The sequence below is a fragment of the Brachyistius frenatus genome, unplaced genomic scaffold (assembly GCF_029030835.1).
Source record: "Brachyistius frenatus isolate BFR_SWC_R1_liver_20210118 unplaced genomic scaffold, ASM2903083v1 Contig_12, whole genome shotgun sequence".
Lineage (NCBI taxonomy): Eukaryota > Metazoa > Chordata > Actinopteri > Embiotocidae > Brachyistius > Brachyistius frenatus.
Window position 1 is genome coordinate 1980295 of NW_027210611.1, and position 12219 is coordinate 1992513.

The 12219-nt window shown below is 40.9% G+C and overlaps 1 protein-coding gene across 4 annotated transcripts in view; it reads right to left on the reverse strand.

Annotated features, from left to right (window-relative positions):
- The window catches only part of LOC138617277 (voltage-dependent R-type calcium channel subunit alpha-1E-like), a 52501-nt gene that overhangs the window by 34723 nt on the left and 5559 nt on the right, over positions 1 to 12219 (reverse strand). For all 4 annotated transcript variants that reach the window (XM_069692119.1, XM_069692117.1, XM_069692120.1 and 1 more), the window contains exon 3: positions 11933 to 12072. In XM_069692119.1, coding sequence (XP_069548220.1) covers positions 11933 to 12072 — 140 coding nt within the window. The remainder of the gene's footprint in view (positions 1 to 11932; positions 12073 to 12219) is intronic.

The window sequence follows — 12219 nt, forward strand, 5'->3', positions numbered from 1 at the left end:
GTATTGATGCAACGCAAGATTTTTTAGTATTCAGTATCATACATATATTTATAGAGTATTATGTCAAGATGCACACAAAGTGGTTTCAATACTCCAGATGGGGTTTCACGGGTTCAATTGTAGGTCCTTTGATATTGAATCTCTTCCCCTTGTTCATATTATTCAAAGTAGTAAATATGTCTAATCATAGAGGCCGCTCTATTTTACTACTTTATTCTGATAAATTTTGTCCTGGTTCAGTGCACTGAGCTGATTAATGACAGGATGTCCCAGAACTGTATCCAAATTAATAACGTCAAAATTGAGTAATTGATTTTGGTACCCTCAGAGAAAAGTTAAAGATCACTGCTAATCACAGATCTGTGTCAATCAAAACCAGACTCTATTGGTCTGAATGTCATCCCTTCATTGAGATATCAATCAATCAATGTGGAAAACAGAAAAACAAGTCAGTATTTTGATCTAATTAAAAGAAGAACAAATTGTAAAATCTGACAGTACAAACACACATGGCAAAGCTATCAGTAAGATAGTGAGACAATAAAACACATCAGATAGCTCCACACATGTTCCTCTAAAGATTCCCTTTTGTTAACAATCCATCAGTGGGTTCATGTTCATACCGAGAGGCTAATCTCTTCCTCATAGGCTCTTGAAGTGAAGCACTGTTGCACTGTATTGTGCCAAACTGGCTCTGGAGAGGCTGAATTCATTACATGCACAGAATGCAGCCTCTCCCACACACCTCCACCTACACGCAGAACACCACCAAAAACTACAGTAATCAGCAGCATCACGTTGCTCACCATTTCAGCACAGCTCTGCAGATGGTAATGCACAGCTGAATCAACATTAACATAATGCATCAGCAAATTAATGGCTTTGAATTAAATCTGCTAAAACATAAACCATGCGTCTAATGGAAACATTAATATTCTTCTGTTGAACTGGGATTACATAAAAAAGAGGCATTTATTCTCTATTAGTCATAGAATAAATGGTTGGGCATATGTTTTCCCAAAGAAAACCCACCTGGGACTGTGAGCTCTTGTTTATTCAGCTTAATTATGACAGCAAAAATTAGAGCGGAGACCACTGCAGGCGTCCTTTTAAACCAAATGCCACAAGGCACAAGATGCTGATTGAGCTTTTCAATTTCGGGAATTAGTTTTAGGTATCATCGCAGTGGTTGGAAACACTTTGGGCAAATTTGGAGGGTGAAGATATGAAATGGGACTCGTGTGTTTATATGCATCTCCATTCATGTGCCACATACAGGCAGTTTAGATTTATATGCTAATGAACCTGCAGAAATAATTCACTAAAACAAACACACACAGTTTGGATTACCAACCAGGCCAATAGACCTCCAGGATTGGGGTAATGTTGGTAACTTTACTATTTATAAGTTGAAAGTCTTCTGGTTTCAAACAGTTGATTTCCATCCATGATCTATACCTGCTTTATCCTGAACAGGGTCACAGAGGGGCTGGAGCCCATCCCAGCTCACTTAGGGCGAAGGCAGGGTACACCCTGGACAGGTCGCCAGTCCATCACAGGGACAACATATTCCAACAGACAGAAACAAATACCATAGAGGGCTTTCATTCACAACTAAGGGAAATTTGTAGAATCACCAAGAGACGCATGTTTTTGTATGGTGGGAAGAAGCCAGAGAACCGGGAGAGGACCCACTCAGGCACAGGGAGAGCATGTAAACACTGCACAGAAAGGCCCAGGCCTGGATTTGAACCCAGAACCTGAGGCAACAATGCTAACCACTGCACCACTGCTCTGCCCCAAACAGTTGATTTACTAAATCCAATTGCACCATCAAACCACCATCAGTAATGACATGATTCAGTATTGTGTCAGTTGGTTGCTAGGAAACATTTGTAGCGCCATCCAGTCAACATAAATCACAGGCTGTAATGTGAATTCCCCAAAATACAAAATATAGGGAGACAAACAATATATTCAACTTAATTGGTGATGACTTTGTTTTATTCATATGGAGGCGAAATATGTGTTTTAGAGTTATTAGTATTGATGCAGTTTAGAATAAGCAGGAAATCTTTTTATGACAACCTAAGTAAATTAGTAAATATGTAATATTAAGGTAAATATATATTGGTAATGTAGGTTAAAACCTTCCCACTTTATTATTAAACAGCATTTTGATCAGGTCACATTAGATGAGTGGACTGCATCCAATAACTTATTGTACTGTTCACTGTAAACAGGTCAGTGCCAATTAATTCAGTTGTACCTGGCAGTTAGTGAATGTAAACATTTAGTAGCAACTCACCTCTGCAGAAGAGGTATTTTGGCAGAGTTCTGCGTAAATCTCCATTTTGTAAACACTTTATAGCTTTATAAGTAGGCTATGTTTGGACTTATGAACAGCTGGTGCAGCTGGCTATTGGGGGAAGAAAAAGGCACTCGTCCACTGAGGGTTATCTGGTTTTGGACTGATTTGCAAATTTGTGTGCCTCGTGTCAAAAGCCATTTAAAAAAAAAATATTATTAGGGCCCGAGCACCGATGGTGTGAAAGCCCTATTGTTATCCAAGCGATTGTTATGATTCTCTGTAAAGAACTGCATTTTTGGAGGCCTTATCATATTCAAAAACTCATGAAAGTTGGTACACCCGTCTCTCCCGGCAAAATTTTTGTATTTTAGTGGAGTTGCGAGTGGGCGTGGCCAAATGGCTCGCTAGCGCCCCCTAAACAGATGCCCCAGCGGCTCCATTTAGCTACATGCATGAAATTCGGTGGACATGTGTATCACACCGAGATGAACAAAAAAGTTACATTGCACCATTACGTCAACTCAACAGGAAGTCCGCCATTTTGAATTTAGTCGCACATTTTACTTTAACAAACTCCTCCTTCAGATTTTGGCAGACCGACTTGATATTGAGTCTGTGCCCTCTTTACATGTTTGGAATTAAAAGTTATCATAAGAATTTGTTTTCGTCGATCGGTGTGCCCGTGGCGTGGTGGCCAAAAAGTGACCCAAAAGTGACTTTTAGGTCACTTTTTGCTGTAGTATGACTTTTTTTTTTCATAATTTGGATGACATGCTGTAGCATGATTTAAAAAAAAGTAGTGTATGCAAAACTTTTTCAATTTCTCCAAACGTTTCAACTTCACTAAAAGTTGAATCACCATCAACAGGCCAAGGTGGAATCTGAACCATTAATAGCAACCTTGGTGAAGTAGAATATTTTACCTGTTGGGTTAACCAAACTGTCGGTTGAGTCACTGGAAGCTCTGAGTGAACTCTGTGAAACTTTTTCTCCTGCCGCAGCTCTTCCTCCGGCACCGAAGATAGTCCAGCGGTCTACAACGCCAACTCAGAGCTGGAAACGACCTCATGAAGACACGGGTTCGAGCCCCCACAAGGTAACACACATGGTTCATGGTTTACCCGCTGAGGTAACACACAAGATTCACGGTTTACTGAGGGCAGAGTTCCCTTAATAAGCCTCACGGTTCACGGAGAGCAAATCCCTGTAAGGGTAAGCCATGTGATTCACCGAGGGCGACACCTCCTAAAGCGAGTCCCTCTAAGGGTAAGCCACACAGGTTTGTACGTGCAGTCATACTGAAACCAAAGGTCAACAACAATACAAAAAAGTCCAAAAGTGAATTCTTTTTTTTTCATATTTCTGACATGATATAGTGGTGGTAAAGCAGTTGTGAGAAGTAACTTGAGGCATGCATGTCATTTCAGAAAAAGGTCATACTCCAAAAAGTCATGAAAAGTCATCCAAAATATCCAAAGTATGTTGTCCAAAATATTCAAAGAAAAGTCATACCATCATCCAAAAAGTGACCCAAAATTAATTTAGTATATAGTATAGCCAGGGCGATACAGCTAAGTTTGATGTTTTGCCGTGAACCAGGAAGTTGATGTTTAAGGTCAAACAATGCTCCAAACCTCATCAAACTTGCGTCAGGCATCAACTTTCATGAGTTTTTGAAGATGTTAAAGCCGCCAAAAAAAAAGCCTTTTTTTTTTTTTTTTTTTTAAAGAAGAATAAGGAACAAGATCGAGAAAAAAAATAAAACTGCAAGCAGGAATATGCCGACTCTCGCGTGCTGCACGTCGGAGAGCCGGCGGCCCCGACCCGCTGGATCCCCGACGTGAAGCTGCGAGGGCCCGCATATCACTGCTTGCAGTTTTATTTTTGTTTATAATTTGCTTATGTCGCACGTCTGTACATTAAGTCCTATTAATTAAATTACAACAACTGAACACAACACGTTCAACATGCCTCAGTTATCAAACACCGGTTGTTTTTTGGGTCTCAAATCAAATCAAATTTTGATATATTGCTGTTCCCACTGTGCTTTATGAGGACTTGGGTAAATGCACAATGTACAAAAGATGGTCGTTTGGGTGAGGACATTACATTTTTTTTCCCTAATTGGTTAATCCAGCCATGCATGTATGACTGAATGTCTCTTTCTGCCAGATGGCTAATGAATCACTCCCAACTCCCACCCAGTTGTATTATTCATCCTGTGTAAAGAGCAACAATTTTAGCAAAGTGCCACACTGCGAGAGGGACAGCAGAGCGGCCCAACAAGGGAAACCTGATATCCTTCATAAAACATGGTGGGAAGCTGACACACACACACACACACACACACACACACACACACACACACACACACACACACACACACACACACACACACACACACACACACACACACACACACACACACACACACACACACAGACAGATAGACTCATGCAAGCACAGCTGGGATCAGTATCATCAGGTCTGATGAGGGAGTTATCAGAATTAATCGACCAACAGGAAGGCAACAGGCTCACTGGCAACAATCGGTACCTGCAACCTCAGAAATGGAGTAACAAGCATACATGCACACGCGCACTCTCTCTCTCACACACACACACACACACACACACACACACACACACACACACACACACACACACACACACACACACACACACACACACACACACACACACACACACACACACACACACACACACACACACACACACATCATTTGGGAGACATTTCACTACTAATCAAAGCATCAGGTCCACCTGTGCTACTCTTGTTTGCCGCAGGGTATAATTGACCATTTTAGGAATCCCAGTGATTTAAATTGGATTGTGGGTAAGTTGTTCTAGCTGTAGTCCTTTTTGCTACACACTCTTCACTCAGATTAAGGATTTTAATTGAGCTCAGCGTCCCAGCAGATTAGCTTCTAGCAATTCATTAATATGAAATGGAATGAATGCCGCCAGCGCTGGCCCAGTGGCCTCGATTTTATTCCCAGCCGGCCTCTATGACACATGTGTGTTTTCTTTTAAGTCTGACTTACTTGTGCTGTGCCACCAGAGTGAAAATGTCGGAGCATGTGTGTTCGAGTGAGTGAGAAGAAAGGAGCAGCATATGTGCTCCTAGAAAATGTGTCAGATAGGTGGCAGGAAATCAGGTCGGCGGTTACCAATTCCAGCCATGGCCACAGCTGGAACTGGTAACATAGAAGAAGATTTGAGATGACTGACGGCTTTGTGCATTTTTTGCTGCATGTGACATGAAATTGTTTGTTCACTGCGTAAATTCATGCACCGCTTGTCAACTGCAGACACTTTTATGAGCTAGAACTGAAACGATTAGTCAATTAATATAGCAAATATTAATTGGTAGGAATTTTGAAATTCAATTGTTTAGGGAGCTGGGTGTGTAGCTAAAGTAAGGCAATCTGAATGACTGATCTATAGTCATTGAATCACAGTAGTAAAAGAAAATAAACTATTGGTCGTTTAAAAAAGTATGTATTTTTCACAGTTTTTGAAACCAAAGTTAATCATTTAATTGAGAAAATAACTTAAAAATGAATCAATAATTGTTGGTTGAAACCCTGTTTAAGAGCCAACTTTTCGAGTTCCAACGAATATAGTTTTGAATTATTTTGTAAAGTAGAGGACTGGAATGAGGTCTGCTAGTGACAAACTCCCTGAACTCCATCTGGCTGTTGCACAACTTGCACCCCCAGCCTTCAAGTGACGTTTGAGATAAAATAGGTGTTATCAATTACACAGTTACTTTCTGTCGGCATGATTGGCCAGTAAATAGTTTTCTTCCTTGTAAAACTGCAGTCCTATTGTTTATGTGGTTGTTTCCAACACATGCAAACATGTTACCAGCTGAGCCTTCTATGTTATGCAAGCTGGCCTTTATAACCTGTGTGTGAGGTGGGCCCTTGTGGGAAATGGGCAGCTCTCACACAGTCAGGTGGCAGAAATAACTTTACCAGCACGTTGTAGCAGCAGCCATTGAGTGAAGTGCATGTCGACAGAGGGAATGAAACTACTGTTGTTAGCCATTAATTGAAGAGAAAGATGCAAGTTCCTGGATGGAAGTTAACAAAACATTTTGTACTGTGTTTGCTGACCAAGAGAAAATAAAAGTTATGATCATGTGTCTCTACCACTCGTCATTACTACAGAGTTGGTCCAGGCAGTAAAAGTTTGTTTCCAGATATGAGCAAGCCAGTAAAGATATTTAGCAGAAAACCAGTTATGAGCTGCAGCTCGAGAACATTAACACATTTTAACAGGTTTTCATAGCAGAATTAAAGTTTTAAAACACACAAGCACCATATTAAGTCTTGCTCTGTTGAAACTATATTTGGAACATAATGGAGAGTTGACAGAAGTGGATTATACTGCAGGCACAGTCTGTTTCTGTAAAAGACCATGTTTAGTAGATTTTGCGTCACAAAAACTTGAAATCTACTTTAGCTTTTTCTGTTAAAAAAAAAAAAAGAAAAAAGAGTGTACTACCAATTAAAAAGCTTGGCTGACAATTCACATTAGATTATTACATCTTTTTACGTTGTTGCCCTTGAACGGTCAGGTCAGCAGAGGATTCTGGTACTGTACGGTTCAAGCTTTTCTGAATATCTATGAATTCTTTAAAAAGATGATCTTATGTTGCCCCAGCCATGCCGTTTCTAGCCCCGTTGTGTTTTCATATGAAAAAGCTCAACAAGTTGAAGGCGTCTGAATAATGAGCTCGACACAAACAAGCCTTTGTATTAAATAGCGCTTTGTTTCTTTTGGCTGGCGAGCCATTTAATGAGAAAATAAAAGCAAAATGATTTGTTGCAAACTTTGACGGTTGCCTAATGAGAGACTTTCAAAGTGTCCCACTGAAGCAATCAGTATTGTTCAGAAAGGATTATTAAAACCGACTGATCACCTTAACCTTGAAATCTGTCAACGACGCAGCTGTTGAGCATTTAGGCCGGCACTAACTGGTCTGTAAATGTGATGCTGATGTCCCTTTTATGTAAGAGGCAGAGAGCGAGAACGAGAGACAGAAAGAGAAATAAGATATACTGAGAAAAAGAAAGATGTGGGTGTCAGATTGAAATGAGATGTCAACATGCCAGTAGCAATCTTCCCTGAATGCTAGATCCTGTACACTTAGCAATAAACATCCGTCCAGTGGTAACGATGGTTAAACTACTGCATGATTATTTACTGAAGCCAGTCTCATAGGGAACAAATTAAGTCTCTTAGCATGTTTTTTTCCTTGGGTGTCTTTCCATCTTCTTTTTTCTACCCCTTGTTTTCCCTCTTCCTTTCTTCTCCATCCATCCACTCGTTCTACGTTTTTGCATAACATCTCCAGCGCTGCATTCACATTTAATTCACAGAGGTCCTGGGGGCGAACCAAAGCAGGTTTTAGACACAACTGCCAATCCACTTATCCACCCACCTATCGCTGACTGCAGAGCCTGACTGTGCCATGGAAACACACATTTCCCTGCATTTACGTGTTGTGTTTTCCTGTGGATGTATAAGGTGAGTAAATGTATATGCATACAGAGAACAAGTACATCTACAAGAATCATGACCAGCCCGTAGGGCCGAGCATTGCTAACCATATGTCAGACACGAGGTACAGTATGTTGGAATTAGAAGCCTTTGAGCAGCAGTACAAGCAAGCATATGAAAAATATTGATAAACGTTGACACACGCAGCGACACATGCATGAATGCACCGACATAACTCGACAATCAGCGTTTGAAATTAATCTTTTGGTTCACCAGCCACAGACTGGTAAACTAAAAATGAATTCTGTCAACATTAATTGCAGAATCAGTTGCTGAGTATTAATTTAAAACTTTTAATTCACCATGGAGTTATTCAAAATGAAAAGAGAGCAGTTGGAGCCATACCTCCAAACACACACAAACTCGGGGGGGGGGGGGGGGGGGGGGGGGGGGGGGGGGGGGGGGGGGGGGGGGGGGGGGGGGGGGGGGGGGGGGGGGGGGGGGGGGGGGGGGGGGGGGGGGGGGGGGGGGTTCCATCTACATTTTATTATTAAAATTGTGCTTTTCCAACTGTGATCTTGAATCTCGGTGAATTAAAAGAGGAGGCCTGCAATATCCTACATATGTATTTTTCTTATTGTCAATAAATCTCATAGAAAGCCACAAAAATCTACAGCGAATTGCTCCAAATAACAAGACATGTCTGTGAAGCCAAAGTCAAAATTATTCAAAGCAACTAAAACCCATTAGTGAGCCACGACATTATACTGGGTGACATCTTCCCTTATTATCATGAACATGGTCGCTGTGGTGTACATCACGTCCATCTGTTTTTGGAACAAACTGAGACTGTCTTTAAAATCTAAACTCCATACTTGTGACCAATTTAGGGACTTCAGAAACCAATGTTTTAAGGGCTGATTCACATTATATGGGATAGGGGGTCGAAATGGTGAAAATCCCTATTTTTAACTCAACTGAGAGCTGCATGTGTGGAAATTAAAATACTTTCCCCAGACAAATTTGCAATATATTAAATTCAGGTTTAAGTACAGTGAACAAAGGGCTTTCACATTGGCTTGGTTCTCATATTCTTCCATATTATTATGTTTGGATTGGAGCTTTTAAAACAGTTAATTGTAATTATTACTTGGAAGTTAATGTGAATGCTATCTACAAATCAGAAACTTGTCATTAGGAAAAGTCTAGCACAGCATTAATTTGTCATGAGTCCCACAAACATTTTATTTAACAAATGTTTATTCATGCAATTTTCTTTTTAACAAACCGATCATTTCAGTTTGTAGGAGATTACAAATGATTATGGTTACGATTAGGCCACTATCATTTTGGCTAAATGTATTCATCTTGTTAATTTGCCTCTCATTATATAAAAGGTATTTTACCACGTGACGTAACACCTATATTACCTCGATCTCAGTCGTCTTGCCTTCAACAGAACAAACTAACTGAGAAAACGTCCCTCCGCCTTGTTGACATGAGCTCGCTAGCAGTTACAGCTAACGAGGCATCACATCCTGAAGCATATAAAAATGACTTTGATGATATATAGTTAGAATGAGTAAGATATTCAGGACTATGCAAAAAAATGAATGGTGGTCGGTCTTTGTGCAGGGAGGAACAGGAATTCTACAATTGTGTTAGCACAGCTGAGCATTCACTACCTGACATCGGACATTTATCCACAAATATTTGACAATATAATACTGTGAAATAATGGTCGTATACCTACACGGCATTAAATTACTGTAGTCATTTACTTTTGGGCAGAAAATTCCCGCTCCGCTTATGTGCGACAGTTTGCTTTCGTTTTAAAAGGTTTTGTTGCTCAGTGCTAATACTAATAAAAAAAAGACATTCTCTGTGAGGAAGTCCATTACTGAAGCTAGTACAGCGGGAGCTATCATGTAGAAAGAGCAGCGCTGTAAAACACCTCCAACAAGAACATTTCAGGGGCACTTTAGTCCCAATTTAACATAAATCCTTTTTCACAGCAGACATTTCCACATGCAATAGTAAAAAAAAAAAGCCCAGGTGTAATGAACAACAGGTGTTTAAATATACAAATATCCTCCTATTTATACCTTATCAACTTTTTCATGTAATGATGAATCAGGACAGTGTCACTGCGACCTTTCTGCTTTCAATAGAAAATCAATGACTGCATACACAAAAACACTGCAGATTTATTCCTATTGAGCAGACATGGAAACTATTTTTATCCAGTAAATTTAAAGTGTCAGTCAGTCCGGTGAAGACAGCCAGTGTGGCTGCTGTCCTTTTAGCATCTCTGCTGCTGACAGACAGAGACGCTGAATGGAGGTCAGAGTCTGGGCGGTTTGAAAGGACTGAATGCTTTAGTGGCACTTATTCGCCACTCATGTTTCAATTTTAATGTGTTTTTCCAGGAAGCGCAATACCTATTATTTCAGGCAGCCCTGCTTCCAGGGTGGAAAGTCCCATTTTTCCTATTGACAGTGTTATGTGACTCACAGTTGGAGCGCTTTTACTGAAAGTGCACCTGGTAAATCATGGGTACAAGAGATTAACACCTTGAAACATCTGGGTCTTTTATAAAAAAAAAAAAAAGTAGAAGCCTGTGTATGTCAAAAACTGAGGTAGACATGAACTACACTACAAAGTGGCATTTCATCAAGAAACATCTGGTCAGTAACCTTAAAATTTTGTGAGCTACCAGGTGAAAGCTAAAGTTGAGGGACACTGCGAATAAAACTAAAGAACAATCTGCAGCTTAAATTATTAAATGTTTAAATTGTAGGTCAATTTTGTGTCCAGAAAAGCAGATATAGTTTCATGGTTTGTTCTCAACTAAAAATAAATGAAGTTGCTACTCCAAGACTGTGACTGCTGCTTTTGTGCGTGAAGTGCACAAAGCAGGGGGAAGCTATAACATTTGTGGGTAGGTATTCCAAGTTGATCAACATCAGCACCCGAGTTACACACCGTTTGTGAGCAGTGGTCCAGGTGCCTCAGCGACGTCACCATGGACATTAGGAGAGAGCGCACATCACATTCAGTGTCAAACTCAGGAAATCTGCAACGGAGACTCTCGAAATGCTTCAAAAAGCCGACAGCAATGAAGCGTTGAGTTGGGCGAGGCGTTTCAAGTGGCGTTCGTGTTTCAAGAGGTGCAGAACGTCGCTGTCCAGGATTGAAGAAGGCACATCAGGTGAGGAGCACAACCAGCTTGATTTTCTTTCACATTGTTGGGGTGGTGCGCCGCGAATTTGTCAACACGGGATCAGACCGTCAACGCTGGGTTCTAATGTGATGTTCTGAGGTGTCTGAGGGAAAAGCATTCTGCGCAAACACCCTCAGCTGTGGCACGAACACAACGCACCTGCTAACAGCACATTGCAAGTTTCACCCTTTCAACAACACAATCGTAGCACCCAGCCAGCCCTGCTCGGCGGATATGGCTCCCTGCTACTTCTTTCTGTTCCCCAAACTTTTATGTGCGTTTTCCACTCACGTCCATGGTCAAATCCCAAATGGTACTTACCAGTGGTCACAACAAATTTTATAACTCAGCTGCTGGTGTTGATTAAGCAACTTAAATTGGAATACTTTTTCACAAAGGGTATAGCATCCCTCAGCTCCGTGCATGTCACAGTGCTCTGCTGCATTCATGCACAACAGGAGCAGACTCAGAACTTTTTGATTACCCCTCAACTTTGGATGCCAAAGTGAAAGGAATGATTGCTCTGAAATAAATCTAAAATCATCAAAACTATTGGCCATGACATAAACCTATGGGATTTTGACATCCGCCAGGAGAGTCCAGTGTTTCTGTGTTGAACATTGTTGAAAGAAAGAACTGAAATGGGAACACAGAAACAGACTTCTGCTTCTCAACTTCATTGCTTTGCTCAGACTTGATTGTCTCAGTCAGAATATGCAGCGATGTTGGGAGGTGATAGCTGTTCCTCCTCCGAAAACAGATTTCACCAGTATGTTTGGCAAGTAATAACTTGACAATGTTTCAAACAAAAATTTCCCACTCTGTTGAAAATTCAGGTCGTCAAGGAGACCAACTGATGTCACTCACCCACTGAGCACGACTATGAAGTCCATGACGTTCCAGCCGTTCCTCAGATAGGAGCCTTTATGGAAAACAAAACCAAGCGCCACCAGCTTGATCCCCGCCTCAAAGCAGAATATCCCAATAAAGTATGGCTCTGTTTTCTCCTGTAGGAACAATGTAAACATAGAGGTCAGCAGGGTGTGAGCTGCTGAACAAGGTCTGAACTATGACCTGTAGGGGTTGAAGAATATATACTGACTGCAAGTCTGAAATATTGATTGCATACATTCATCTACACGGCCAGCTTTCCC